This window comes from Notothenia coriiceps, unplaced genomic scaffold (assembly GCF_000735185.1).
Source record: "Notothenia coriiceps isolate Sejong01 unplaced genomic scaffold, NC01 NC01_scaffold00032997, whole genome shotgun sequence".
NCBI classification, from domain to species: domain Eukaryota; kingdom Metazoa; phylum Chordata; class Actinopteri; order Perciformes; family Nototheniidae; genus Notothenia; species Notothenia coriiceps.
In genome coordinates, this window is record NW_011365698.1 from 5,638 (window position 1) to 21,733 (window position 16,096).

Sequence of the window (16,096 nt, forward strand, 5' to 3'; positions counted from 1 at the left end):
TACCATGAGAAGCCGTATTGACACAGAAAACAAAGTGCGTTACACACAATACATCACCCTTTGGCCTCCCACTCTCCATGGCCCATGACAGAAAGCAAAGGGATGAGGCAATTCGGAGAGCACTACGTCATTTGACATCCATAAAATATATTTGAATTCCTTTTGATTGCAATGGTTAAGACTTTTTAAAAGTTCAACATAATTGTTGATAATTGTCAGTGAAGTCAGTGTTGATATGGTTTATAGACTGGGTTAGGGCTAGGGTTGGGGTGTCCCATGGTAACACTGAGTTTCTCTTATTTTGATCTGAGGGTGAAACTGAAATGAACTGCAGAAATGAACACAATGATGTGATTTAATAACCAAAAATATCATGCACTGTATGTTTCCCTTATGCCTATAACAAAATATGGGAACAATGGGTGTAATTAAGCCCTTTTCTTGTGTGTCTATCGAGAGTTTCAAGACTGTTTAGCAAAGTAACACAGCTCAGCCACTGAAAGATGAGATAAGTGGAGCAGCCAAGATGGACGTAGAGCTATTGCTTATTGCCCGAGAGCACAAGGATTGCTCCTTAACAGATCATGTCGACATTGTGCTGCAAGAGCAACCCTATATCATCTCCCTGTTTGAGCGCACAATGTTTTTCCAATAACCTCTTAAATGACACACCTATTGTCAGACATTTTCTTTAAACACCAACCCACTTGCAAAGATATAAGCAAGCTATCTATGGCATAAAGTTGGAAGACTAACAGTGGTGTCAATTCCTTGGGGTTATTACTAGGCCTCTTGTGTTTCCTGACCTTTAATAGAATAGAATATAATAGAGTGGAAATTGGTATCAACAGTTCACACAATAATCTCACACAAAGTCACATTTTAACCCTAATTGTCTTTGGTAAAAATAACTTGAAATCAAATTAAAAAACAGATAGCAGCCTTTAAAATATACTAGAAATACAGAAAGTGACCATACATATTGCAGTACCTATAAAACAGTTGCAATGTCCTGGGGTCAGAAAAGTGTTGCAAAGCTAACCAAGACCATTAAAAATCAAAGGGAATGTATGTCAAAGTTTGGGAGAAGTTGATGTTCCAGAAAAACCTGGTCACAACTGGTTCAAATAAATAGATAAAGTAAAGGTTTCACTAGACTTCTTTGTACTGTCTCTGTTACATCCTGATATGTAAATTGTTGTCATTTGACACACTTAATTTACCAAACTCTCTGCCGTAGTCTGGCTGAATAGTGGCAGAACATCTCCATTAAGCTGCGAGTTAAATTCATTTTTTTCCTCTGCCTTCTGTCTAGATTATACAGCTTTTTTCACAGTGTGTATATGTCTGGTTTGGTGTTTCAGTGTATGCTTTTTTCTCGATTACCCCCCTTTGACTTTCTCATCATCAATTGGGTGCAAAGTGCGTGCCTTAACTCTCCTGCCACTGCATTGAGGGGCTCACCTGTGTGCCAACTGAACTAATGGTGAGTTGTTTTCAATAATGTAGAACATGTAGAATCTAGTACACATGATGCCTTACTTAGTTTGTTTCCCAAGACCCACATACATACACTGAAACACACACACAAAAGAAGTCCCAACAGGTGGAACGAGTAAATAGCCCTTGAGGTAATGAATTGCATCAGGGATCAGGGAGACTCTCAGGTACAGGCTATTATGGAGAAAAAGAGCTGAAACCGAGACAGAAAGAAGTAAGGCAGGTTCTTCCCAGTACGTTTGAATACAACTCTAGATAGGTTGAATTACAGCTGCTCGCCTTTAAGATTTAGATGATCGCACGTCTGTCCATCCTTGAAGAGGGCTCCACTAGAGATTTTTACACTTTTTTGACCGCAAGAGCCTCATCCTACTTTTTAGTCAAAATACTTTTTCGAGGTTGCATCCGTGTAATTAACTGCCATATCCATAAAGTATGACTCATGCACTTTCCTAGGCATTTGGCAATGCCACTGGCACTGATGTTGTTACTAAAGAACTAGCAATAACGATTGGTAAATGTCATTGAGCCTTTCGGAGGACAAGACCAGACAGCATGGTTATAGTAATGCCATAAAGCATCTATTTTTATCTGAATAGAACAATGATTTGCTAAATGAACATTATGCTTTCTTGAAGAAGACTTGAAACCAACAATTAAAAGGATTACCTTATCAGGAAAATGTTTGCTGAAGTAATACAACAAGTGAGAGAAAGGTTAATTTATTCATAGACTTTTACATAATCTGACTACTTTTGCATTGCTTTTCAAAAGAATGCAGGGTTAAGACACATTGAAATGATGTAACAGGAAAACATGTCCCTAAAGAAGCAGCTGTCTTCTTGATGCAGCTTTTTATTATCTCAAATTGGTTCTTACATTACATTAGATAACTTTGTCCATGAATTCTGAAAACTTAGAAAAGTCAACATCTCTGGCATTTTCCCTAATAGATGGCAATAAATAGTACCAGTATGTCTTGATTACTTCACCAACTGAGAGCCTTTCTCTTGTAACCAGAGCACCCAATGCTCATGTTAAGGTTTGAAGGAGCCAAAAAAGTAGAGATTGCTGTAAAACATTTTAATCCATATTGACAAACCATCACACTAACCAGGGACTAGCCATATAGGTAAAGAATGTAAGACTAATTAAATAACATGATGCAGTTACTCTCCATATCTCTCTTTACTAAGTGGCTCGTCATTACCCTCCCACTTCTTAATTACATCTGATCCTGATCACACACGCAAGATATGGAAATCAGCCAACATGCTGCTAAGTATGTGGCACCATGATCTCATTAGCCTAACAGCTAGCTGCTAATGGCTTCATTAGAGCTGTTTGCTGCTAAACCATTTAGCCACAGTAGACTTTACCTACTGCAGGAAGCTGAGCCATTAAGCACCGTTGATAGCTAATGATATTTTGTGTGATATAACAAGTACAGTATTTAGCATAAGCAATCATGTTAAATTGCTGCATGATTTAGTTTGCATGTTCTGGAAGCTTTGGTCAAGCTTTTGTCAAGATTTGAAATATGGTTCACCATTTTATATTCCCTATGTCTATGTGTTATTTTATGAAAACAGATGCAGGATTATATCCAGTCCTGTCCGGTCTCATAAAGAGTCTTGCTGCAGTCAGACTGTTTGACCCAAATGGCCTCAGGAAGAGCACAGCTACTGATAACACAACCCAGTCTCACGGCATTTCGTGTTATAGTCACAACATTTAATCTCTTGATTCGTGTTCACCAACACGATTTTCCCCTTTTTTTCGTGTCACACAGAACGATTTTAAAAGCAATGTGTTTCTATTGGTAGTATGTTTCGTGCGTGCACCACGTCTTTTTGTCTGGTCGGGTCTTGGAAGACCGGAACCTGTCTGGTTCATAAAAACATGTTCTTACTCAATATCAAGCCACGATTATTGTTTTTATTTTAAATCGTATAATGTCTGACTTTTTTTGCCGTCCGTGAGGAAAATAAATGGGGCTCAGAGCCTCAGAATACTGAAATCTGTATTTTTTTAAATCTTTTTTTCCTTCTAATTTGTTATTCTTTTCTAAATAACACACTGTTAGGGTTAGGGGAAAAAAAGGGGAAAATCGTGTTGGTGAACACAAATCAATAGATTAAATGTTGTGACTATAACACGAAATGCCGTGAGACTGGGTTGGATAACAGGGCCTCCGGCTGATGTTACTGCCATTCTTTTTTCCCATGATTCTTGTAATCGTTCACGTTTGTTCTAAGCCTATTTCCTTTTTTCCTTTCCTCTTTTTGATAACTTTCCAGAAGGTAACTAGCCCGTCTCCGCGCTGTAGTTTTACTTTCTGTTTTTTCTCTTTAATCACTTTGTTGGTTTTTCATGTCATGCAAGGCGGTGTATTTATCCAAGATAACAGTTGGGTTTCCCCTCACTTTGTGGGTGATGCAGGATAATTGCTGTTGGTGTGTGTGTTTGTCTGTGTCTGTGTGTATGTTTGTTCCAATATTCCACTAAATAGAGCACAGCAAATGTTGGACAGGAACACAGAAAACAAAATGTGTATATGGAAATGTGTCTAAATGAGAGAATAACTTTGTACAGTAGCCAACGTTGACTGAGCATTACAGCACACATTTGCATTGAAGAAAGGTTACAGGTACTTAAAGTATACTATATATATCACTTTGCACATTTATGCATTGGTGCTTTGAGCATCAATGCAAATACGAATAGTGATCTGCCAGAAGCTTACACAGGGGTTCCTCTTACAGGAGATTTCAGAGAGAAGGTTGGGAACCAAAGTACGCCCTAAATAGGCTTGAATTCAAAAACATAATAAAGCATTGCTGTTTTGTACAAGTAGACTAATGTTCTGGTCTGTTTGTGGCAAAACTAGATATTCAAACCATGTATCTTGCTTTTATGTAACAGTTTAAAATGTTTATTAACCTAGTTTAAGCTAAAACTATTTCAGCTAAAGGTTTTGCTTCCTATACTCTTTATCTATTAGCTTACTGTTAGATTACTTATTTAAATATACGTACCCATTATCTTAAGCTATTTCGCCGAGTTACATATTTCTATTAGGTTTTAGCTAGCTTTAACTGTTTGGATTTAGCTATTTCACCGTTAAGCCATTACTGTTATATCACTTTTTTGAACTGTTGATTTATCATATAAACTTGACTATACGTCAAGACATCCACTATGACCACGTAGGTATAACTTTAAAAAACATATAGATCTCTGTTAGTCTGCTTGTCAAATACTCAAAAGAAACACACAGCTAACTCAATTTATTATTTTTTCCCAAACATATTGTTGTTTTAATTATTTGTACGTTAGTTGGAACAGAAGAAGAACAAAGATAGAGATAAGGAGTTGGAGGACTATCTGACATGTGTTTTCAAAAAGCAGGTTTGGATTAAAAGGAACCAAACATTTGTTGAATACCGCCGGAATCTGACTAAGACATATTTATTTGCAATGTTTTATACTTTGAATCGCCAAGTACTGAAAAGTGCTATATAAATAAAATTGCCTTGCCTTACTGTAATAAAATAAAATACAATTGGATACTTTTAGGAGTATAAACAAACAATAGGATGAACTGCCTCTTTTATCTTAACTTGGAAAACATGTCAGTGTATCCTCCAGGATGAGATGCCTTTGCTCTCTCAGTCTGTCTGCTTAACTGTAATCTTAAGTAATTGTGTTTAGAAAACACTTGAGCTGAAAGACTTCCTCCCTTTCAGAGAAGCGAGTCACAAAAGGAGAAACCTGAGCCCAGGGCGATTCTTTATCTGGATCTGTCTCTCTATTCTTCTGAGGTTTTTACATGACCTGGGTCTTTGATGGAACAAGATAGAGGATGGTTTTCTTTTGGGGGGAGATCATAGCATTTTAAACAGGTTTTAGTTTTGTTATTGTCTAAATTATATTTCAGAACGTTCATAGTTTCAAGGGAAAGGCCCGCCTAAGAACATTGGGTATATCGTAGGATGATCAGTAGTAAAATAAATTCACCATAAACTGGGCAAAGTGTCTGACCCAAGACAACACAGCTACTGAGTACGCTGTACACTAGTTTCTTAAACTGTTATCATAGAAACATTATAGTTGTCCTGCAGCATGCATGTGTCTTTCCACAGCTAAGCATACTGTATCAAGGTGGCTGCAGAGTGCAAGGAAGCAAGTGTCTAGTTTTTCCCCAGGAAACAGAGTCCATTTCCACTTGGCTCGAAGACAGAACCGGAACTTGTTTTGCGTAAGCAAGGTTTAAAAATAACAGAGTATAAAGGCAGTGAGCTGCAGAACGCTGCCCTCACAGCAGCTGCAGCAGATGAGAGAGGAGGAAAGACACCCAATGGGTTTATTTAGTTTAGTTTCCATATTTGGAATTTAAAAATCTAACCCCAGTTCTAATTAAATATATTGTTCAAACAACTAATGTTTCTCTGTTTAAATAATAAAGCATATTTTTTAAACTTCAGAAAAGAGTCTACTTTTGTGTCCAAATAAGAATAATGATCGCTAGAATTTGTGCCACAATCGACTGCGTGTAGATATGATTTATCATGCTATTATATATTGAAAATCAAATAAGGGTTATTACTCTTGCATCTGTTTATTTAATGCTTGAAAAAATAAACAATTTTTCTAATGGTCAGATAAGGCTGTGGTATAGCTATATGTTACTTTATTTATTAGTTTTTTGGATTTTGGGTTTCGAACCCACATGGAAAGTTTAAAAATAAAAAAATTGACCCCACTTTGTTATAAGTTAAATTAGTTTAAATATGACCACAAGCCAACATATGTATTATCAAAATGACTTCAATGCTTCCCCAGTGATATTTAGTCATGTCAATGTGATAAAGTGAAACTATTTGAACTGGTTGGGGGAAATATTTTACAAAAACTATGGAATAATGGTTACTGAATAATTTGGAGGTTTTTAAAAATTAAAAATACTGTTCACATAAACCTTTTTTCTCCTGTTGGCTGTTATCAGTTCTCCACATCGACACCCATCCACCAGACATTACCATAGCAATGGCTGCCGGGGGTTAACAGAGATGCTGGCTGGGAGGAGATCATTAAGAAACATGCTTTTCTTTGTTGACTATACCCGGATTAACAGGTTCTTTCGATGAGCCAACGCTTCGTACGTCCGTGTGAAACGTACAGGGATCAACTCGGGACAAATTAATGATGTGAGAGTGTTGGAAGATTCTGGGTGAAACTGATGGATACCTTTCAACTGTAAAATAAATTCATTTTCGCTAAATGTTTTGTTTTTAATGTAGCAAATTATCACAGATTGGACATATTCTGATTTTGTGAAAACATTATAAGTTATGTTTGTTTTCTAAACTAATATATTAGGAAGCATGTGTACTTAAACACAACATGACCAGAGACTTGGATAACGTTTTATGCACTGGAATTTCGATTTCCCAGTATACTCCCTGTGATGCCAGGTTTACTATCGCCCCCTGTGTGCCTTGAGAGACATATTTGATTGTCCCATGAGACAGAAATTGCTGCTGTATATGTGAGTTTTATAATACATCAACTTTATATTTTACTCGATGATGAAAGTTGATATGGACAAATGTTGTATAATTTATCAATAAACCACTGTCATGATTGAAAAAGCGTGTGTGGATGTGTGTGTTCAAACACGTGTTATTAATGCTTCATGCAAAGTAATGCTTAGTCAATGATTCATATGAAATTGTGGGTGACTGTTTTAAGTCATGCATTTCATTAATTTACCTGCTTGGCGCACCTGAATGCCACTTTATTTATGTGTGTTTGCACTTTTGGTTGCCGTGGGGGAGGTGTGTGTGTGCGTGTGTTGTGGTGGGGGAGTATAAACCACACCTCCAAGTATTAGGAGAGGAGGCTATAAGAGGCTATTAGCACTGTTAACACTCACATTCTGAATCCTGTAACGTTCCTCAACGTAACAAAACAGGCGATTCATGGACAGATAGCAAAGTCCCAGTTTACTTTTACAGTTTAAATTCTTGTTTTCTGTCATCTAAGCGCTCATTATGGCTGTGGCTGAAGCAATGATGCCCGCCGTAGCAGCGTTTCCAAGTGTCCAAGCGATGGAGGGAAAACATTTTGTCAATGTAAGTAAATTATTTAAAGTGTAACACGTTTATGGTATGTTATAGCTGTCGATTTATGTAATGATGTAATTGTTATATTTGGCTCAGATTAGAAACGTCTTCTAACTTTGGTGCTTTTCTGTGCAGATCTGCAAGGTGGATGAGTGTGCTCGACGTAGCGCCACAGGTGACGCAGACAACCCTCTCCTGGAAGTGGAGTTCAGCATTGTGCAGTCACCTGCGTTTTCCCCCAAGGACGACGACGACTTGGGGAAATTCTTGGACCTCGAGTTCATTTTGTCAAACACAATCGACTCCGATGTTGGGAGCAACAACGGGAACCTTTCTCCCCCTCAGCAATGCGTGTACTTTCTGCCGGAGTCACCGGAGAGCTGCAGCTCTGTGCCAGACAGCAACGAACACCCTCCGGCTCCGATGGCTGCACAGAGCTACCACGGGATGGTGAGCTTCGCGGGATCCAGCCCTGTCCGTAGTCTCATGGCGGAGCTTCTCACGCCAGAGATCGGCTACCCCGGGGAGAGTTCACCGGAGAGCGCAGGCAAGGCGATAAACCAGATGGAGTACACCGAACTACGAGCGTTGAATCCGGGCACCGTTCCAGCAACTCCCGCTCATCACCAAGTGGCCACTTCTCCTCCCCCGCTTGGATACAAAATTAAAACCGAGCCTGTAGACCAGTCATGTATGATGGGTGCTGGTGGGGACTTTATGGGACAACTGTATGAAAGGCACCTCATGCGCCCAGTGCACCAAGCCGCTTTTACGCACCACCAGGCCACAGTTCCAGGTGCTTTGCAGGGATTCAGTGGACACTCAGTGCAACATGCATCTCAAGTGCGCACAGACTGCCATTTGGCGCAGATGAACTCTCATCCGAATCATCACCATGTCAACAATCAGTACATGAACTCGCCTTACCAGCCGCAGTATGCACACCAGCGTTTGGCACAGTTTCAAGGACAGTACAGCATGCACAGAGAGCCTGTCCGCGTTCACCAGCAGCATCCCGCTTCTGTTCAGGGGATGATGCTCACTCCTCCATCTTCGCCATCATTGCTGGAGTTTTACGCACAGGATGATTTGGGAAGCATCAAGCAGAAGAGAGGCAGAAGGTCGTGGGCAAGGAAACGGGCAGCGACGCACAGCTGCGATTTCCCTGGCTGTGGAAAAACCTACACCAAGAGCTCCCACCTCAAGGCCCACATGAGAACACACACAGGTAAGAAACAAGTCATTTTAAATGGCACTTCACCTGTTTTTATTTTATACTTAGTGTTCATGCACTGTAAATCCTGTAAATCTAACAAACCTTTTTTGTCTCTCAGGTGAAAAGCCCTACCACTGTAACTGGGAAGGATGCGGTTGGAAGTTTGCAAGGTCAGATGAGTTGACCCGTCACTTCAGAAAGCACACCGGACATCGCCCTTTCCAGTGCCATATGTGCGAGCGGGCATTTTCACGCTCAGATCACCTGGCTCTCCATATGAAGAGGCACTTGTAGACCATATTGATCTTTTGCACCCATCATGCCTGGATCTTCCCAGCAGAAGAAGCAAGAGTTGGTGCCTCACTTTTGGACAGTTTGTGCATATGGCCCAAACCAATGAGACAAAACGTCCCTGTAGGAATCTTGGTGTGTGGTGTGAGTTAAACAAAACACACGTTTTTTTCTATAGGATCCTTTTAATGTTTTCAAAAGTCAAGTGCCTCTCCATGTAAATGAAGAATGAATGCTGGTGGATTGTGTACATATCTGTGGATATAAGAACTTTGGATAAATTTATAGGAGTTTGTATTTAAGACCTTTTCACCCTGTCTATAAAATAAGTTATTGTTAGTAAGTGCCTTAACAAGACTGGGTTTTACCCTCCAAAAGGGAAAAAACTCACTGTGGGCAGGACCCAGATTTTTGTAAATATTGTAAATTGTATTTTTGGAATGTTTACATCTTATATCTTTGACACTACTCAAATCAGGTTAGGTTTTTTATTGACACTTTTGTATTATTGTTTCTCAAGGATGTTGTTAGTCTACACAATAAATGTCATAGATATGCTGCAGTGTAGGCTTGGCTTACATTTCAGACTTCTGCTCTGTGCTTGAGCTCGAGCATTGCTAAATTCAGGTACTATGGCTCATTTTCAATCAATTTGAGTATTCCAAAAAACCTTACTTCACTCGATTCAAATGTCATTTACAGTGCAGTGTTTTCTGGGGAAACAACACGTATGCTGTTATGGTGTGTTTTTTTAAGAATGAAGAAATCGACTGCAACCAATGGTTGTTCAATGTGTCACTTTTAAACATTACAATTGTTTATGTGTTTAAGGGCTCAGAAAATAAAAGTACTTTTACAAGTATCTGTTATCTGCCTCTTTTCTCACTGTCAAGTTATGATTTGTGTTGATTGACTCCTGCCTAAACTTGATAATGGCCTGGTTCACTCCAAAAGGACGCACGGGACGACTCAATCTTGACTCTTTCCTTTTTATTTGAATTCAAGTGGAGTTCTTTTAGATTTCATGTAGCTTCATTCAGCTTTCATGTAGCATCGTCTAGCTTCATTTAGCTTTCATGGAGCATCGTCTAGCTTCATTTAGCTTTCATGTAGCATCGTTTAGCTTCATTTAGCTTTCATGTAGCATTCATTATTCATGTAGGTTGAAAACCTTTAAGAAACACAAAAACACACTTTCATTAACTTAAAACAATTAGGCAAATAAAACATTCAAATGAAAAACGTCATACTTAAAAATGCACTTTAATTTCTGCTCTATGAATTTAAATTGAATTAAGTGACAATTAAACTTAACATTTCATGTAAAAAGTAAATTCATCTCAAGTAAGTTAAATCCCAGTTTCTTATATTTTAGAATAATAAATCATAAGACTAACTAGAAATAATAATGAATTTAATCAAACATTATCAAACATTTCTTCAAACCAGACAAATGCATTTACAAATACAATACCAGCAGCATTATGACTCAAGCTCTTCTTTGAAACACATTTTCAGTGGAAACACAGATGTTAGGATCCCTGTGTATACCTGCTGGACTGGAGCCAGATTTTGAAATTGCTTTTCACTGGTTTGACGAAACACTCACTATATTAAGGTCTGCGTCGATGCTTTTCCATTATTTCGACTTTAGACGGGAAAAAAATGCAAACTTCTTTTCTTTACAGTGTTATTGTCGGCTTGGTCACATTTTTAATACAAACAGTGACAGAGATTACAAATCTTGTTTAAGCCCTACATTTTCAGCATGTTTAGGTCGGACACAGTAGGGTTCATTCTTCAGTGAAGGAAACAGAATATCGTCATTATTATTGTGCATTAACATCAACACCTGTGCCAATTGCAAGTGCTGTTTAAGGGTCAAGATCATCAGACATTAACAGCTAATATACATTTGAAATGAAAACACAAGTGATGTCAGGGCCAACAGCATGCTTTGGTTCAAATTTCAAAACTTTCAAACTTTGTTCTGCTGCTGATTAAATACTGCCCTCTAATGTTCATCCATATATTAACATCTTCCTAACCTATCATGCAGGGTTTACCACTTTCAATCGCCTTAACCATTGCATTAGTAGTAATACTCAATAGTTAATTGTAAAAACCAATAAGTTAACCAAATGTGCTGTTGACCCTTTCTCCTAGGGTTAAGGAACTGAATGGAGCAGCATGTAAAATATGTCTTTGTCATTCAAAGATATATAATGAATTCCCAGCTTGTTTGTATAAACTGTTGTTTTCCACACATTACTTTATCATTATTGCCAGTTTGTATATGTTGATTCAAAGAGAAAGGGCATTCAAATCTAAAGCAACTCATTATGGTGACTGGGTTGAAGAACATAAGGGAGTTGATAGTTGGCATCAAAAACATCATATGGGATACATCTCTTTAATCACTTGAACAGAGACAGTAACACTACCTGGACCAGCATGCACCACCACACTCCACATTACTTTTACAAAATACATAATCACATGACAACAGTGAGTGTTTTTTTCTATTATTGGCAATGATTATTTTCTCTTTGAATCTTCTCGTTTATTGTTTAATAGAGGACTGAGCAGTTCTCAAAAACAAATTAAATTAAATAATACCAGAAAGGTTCCAAAGAATGTCACAAACTGTGAAATATCATTCCTCTTTATCTATCTCATTTTCTCCAGGTGTGAAAGGCTCATAAATAACCACCTGTGATATTCCATAGTGCTGTCATTTTGGATTACCAATGTGTTTTGATGCTTTATTTGTTATGCAGTATTTCCCCCACTAGATGTCCTCATTGGTTCAGTTTCTGCATATAGTCTCTGGTAATCAGGATAATTATGTACACCTGTTTTGATTAGTAATGCTCATCTCCTGTGTTAAAGTGTTTCGCTTGAACGTTGCCACAGTATCTCTCAGTGTTCTCTTTCTTACATACTAAAATGGAAGTATTATCCCCTTCAAAATACTTTATTACATTTTGTGAAAGGCTGATGTCGACTTTTTTCTTTTTAATCAATACTTACCCTACAACTTCAGTCAAATATAAGGACCAATCTGTCAAACTGTTTTTTCTGCATGTCCAATTCCCTCTGTCACCTGTTGCCCATTTAATCATTAGTATATGTCACCATTTACTTAATTAAGTTGTGGTGAAATCTTTATATATTCAGTCTCTGGGTGAAATGTCTCAATGTCTTTTCAGTCAGCCACACATTTTTATTTTGGCAATTTATCACAGCATCCATTTTGACCTGTCATATGAGGCAAGGCACGTTTATTTATAGAGCACCTTTCAACACAAGGCTTTGTTCTATTTATGTGTTACAATGAGAGTGACAGTGAGCCAGCGTATATGATAACAGCAACCTGAAATCAGAAGCTAGATGGAATGAAACCAGTATTTATTTTATTATTTGAAAAATCCTGTGATGAGTTTGGACATGTAGAGGCTCTGTTCATAAGGCCTTGTCCCTGGAATATGAATGGACAAAGTACAGTGTGTGGACTGGTACAGGGTCAAAGGACAGGGTCTAGATTTATTGGTAGATGTGTGACAAAAAAAATAGATTAATTTACTTAGCGTATTGACATCTTTTAGATTGTTGCTTTTAAATTGTCTATTGTTTTTACTTTTACTTGTTTTATGGTTTGTGAGCTGTGCTGTGTGATTTTTTTGTATATTTTGTTTGTTCATTTGACTGTACAACACTTTGGTCTGGAGGTTTTAAAGTGCTTTATAAATAAAACTGTATTGTATTATTGTATTTCATATTGTGATTTGGGCTCGCCTGCATGGGCACTGATTGATTGGACTTGGAACAGGTGTGTTAATCAGCTGAGAGACTCACAGCTGAGATACAAAAGGCAGCGGAGAGGTGTGAATCGATGTTGGGGGACGCTACATGTGACTCGGCACTCTTTTGGGTTGGAGGGTGTCGTTCGCAGCGGATAGATCTGCCGGCGATTTAGTGAGTGTGAGCCGTGATCCCTCCTTACGCACGGTGGTGCCAAAGCAACACAGACACCAGCTGTAGTGACTCAGTTCACGTCGTCCAGGAGGGTCTCGCAGTATGGCGAGTTACGTATATATTTATATTGTTGTATGTCTGATATTTTAGGAGTATTTTAGAGTATATGGAGGGAGAGCAGCAGGGGGGAGCTAAAGCTATTAAACGAGCCCTGTTTGAAGTGTATAAAGTGGGCTCCACAGTCTAGTGGGGGTTCCTTGAGTCCCATGGACTCGCTTCCCCTCTTCCTCCTCTCCTCTTAACAATGAACTGTTGTTATAATAAAGATTGTCCTATATTTTGTACATAGCTGTCTCTGTATAACATCTATAATCTAACATCTATAACATATATTACAATATCATCCGTTTCTCCATAACTTCTCTTCTGACCTATGGTTTGCTTTATTCAGGTCAACATTTTTGTTTAAAAGTTTACCAGAAATAAAATAAAGTTGGGTTTGAGTTCGTTTTGGTTTAGTATGTATTTAGAAAAAGACAATACATGTTATGGAACAGTTTATTTCAGGAGCTTGTGTGGAGGGAAGCACGTCATGTTCAGCAGTGACAGGTCCTGCTGTAGGCCCAGATACACCGGCCCGAAATCGGCAGTAAATGGGAGTCAGGCCGAACATGAGCGTGGTCACGCCCTATTCGGAGTGGTGTGCGCCGCGCGTCGGGTCTTTTCTGCCGACCTGACGCCTTTTCTTGCCGAGTCGAGAACACCACCGGAAGTTGGACAAAGGGATAACACTGATTGGCTGTTCAGCTAGCGAATCAGTGCATGAGAAGCGTTAACGGAAGTGAGGGAGGTAAACAAAAGATTTAACACAAGCGTGAGTCCAAGAGCTGCTAGCTCCAGTACCTCCCGTTCGTCCTGCTCCTGTTCGTTCATGTTTTCAATGGACGAGAGTGAAAATGGAAAGAAAAACGCTATTTGTTATTTGTTTATATCACGGAGTCTGTTCTTCTTCTCTGTCTTCCGGTTGTTGCCTCTTTTGAATGATGAATACACACTACCGCCGCCTGCTGGTAAGGAGAGTAATTGCCACTCACGCATGCGCAATTCATACGTGCTCGGCTAGGATTTGCGGTGTGTTCCAGTGGGCCTTTAGCCACACAGAGGCAGCGTAGCATCACACTGACGGTGAACAGACTTCTCCAGGGAGATGGGTTTCATCTAGGCTTGACAAATCATTAGTTAACAAGCAGGAGGGTTAACAATGATTGGAAATTCAATAAGAAAACAAAAGTACAAACCAAGAGTATAAATACAGGATGGTAGCTAGTGTCGGTATACTGAGTAACTTATATTATATTAATTAAACTGGCAGTGATAGACCTCAACAGTTGCAAAACCAACATCAAGACTTTTGATAGCAGGAACGCACAGGTGGAACAATAATTTGTTGACAATCATTATAAGTCACACCTGTGCTTTTTCTGCAAATGTCCAAATGGAAAAGGGGAATTAGATGCTTCTTGTTTGAGTGTTAAATCAGATTGCATGCCAACATGTTCTTGCTGCTGTATTTTATTCCTCCACTTAGAAATAGTTGGAAATGTATAAACAACAATCTGATACCCTGTTACAAAGTTAAATGCTGTAATTCTATTATATTCTTAACTCTATATTTGTTTTTGTTTTTTAAATCTGCCATTCAGTGTGGCTAAAACCTTATCTTTCTCATTATAATTTAACAAAGATAAAAAATGTATTTCTTCAGCATCCAATCTTCGATTAGGCTTGACAGACAGCTTGCAGTTAGGATTTATGATTTTGTTGAAAAGCTAGTCGAGCCGAATCTAATCCAGTAGTATTTCTTGGCACACAATTATCCCAGCTTGTGTTTTTGGACCAACACCAAGTGACAACAAAATTAGTCAGTATGATGCAACTCAGAAAGATGGACTCTAAATTAGGTACCTACTTCTGTTTCCAGCCCTATATGTACACAGATCTACAGAAACTCATTGTTTTGGACCATTCATCGCCTTTATAATGTGAATGGTTTTCCAAACATGACAGTTGCTATTTTTAATTGGCTTTAAAAGATGAAGCTAACTGGCCTCCTCATCCATACTCGTATTTTCTCCATTCCTGTTAATGTGTCTTCTCGCAATTCTCACTGGCCCCGTGTATCTCCTAATCGATATAACCGGCCTGCTCTCGTCTATCCCACATGCTCCACTGAGATCCAACATCTAGTTTCAGGGGGCCTGTGGAACTGACAGTCAGCTGTTCCTAAGGCTGACTTCATTACGCTTCCCTGCAGTCCCTGGATTTCCTTGCTCTCACTGAGACCTGGATTACTCCATCCAACACATCCACCCCAGCAGCTCTCTCCACAGCATATTCCTTCTCCCATACACCCAGACCCACTGGCAGAGGAGGTGGCACTGGTCTCCTGCTCTCTCCCAACTGGAGCTTTTCCCTCTTCAAGCTACCTAACTTCACTCCTTCCACCTTTGAATTCCATACCGTCACAGTAACCCATCCTATACAATTAACCATTGTTGTTCTCTACCGTCCACCAGGCGCCTTGGGGGACTTCTTGGAGGAATTAGATAATCTCCTCTCACACATCCGCTTTAGTTCTCGGAGACTTCAACCTCCAGACAGGGAAGATATCTGAACTAACATCTCTTTTAACCACCTTTTGCCTTTTCTCACTGTCTCCATCCCCACCAACTCATAAAGCTGGCAATGTCCTTGATCTCATATTCTCAAGGAACTGTACTTCTAACCTCTCTGTAAACCCGCTCCACACATCCGATCACTTTTTCATTTCATTCTCTCTACCCTTTCCAAAATAACAAACTAATCTCTTCTAACTCTGGACCTGTCCGCCGTAACCTCCGTTCCCTCTCCCCCTCTACCTTTGCCTCATCGGGGCTCTCAGCCCTCCCTTCCTCTGACTCGTTCCAACTTCTGCCTCCAAACT

At 39.1% G+C, this 16,096-nt stretch overlaps 1 protein-coding gene across 1 annotated transcript; it reads left to right on the forward strand.

The window, feature by feature from the left end:
* The first annotated feature begins 7,434 nt into the window (after positions 1 to 7,434).
* Positions 7,435 to 9,997, forward strand: klf17 (Kruppel like factor 17). The gene is made up of 3 exons (XM_010789536.1): positions 7,435 to 7,637; positions 7,764 to 8,856; positions 8,963 to 9,997. The coding sequence occupies exons 1-3, from the start codon at positions 7,557 to 7,559 to the stop codon at positions 9,136 to 9,138; spliced, it is 1,350 nt and encodes a 449-aa protein (XP_010787838.1). The 5' UTR covers positions 7,435 to 7,556; the 3' UTR covers positions 9,139 to 9,997.
* Positions 9,998 to 16,096: the final 6,099 nt, after the last annotated feature.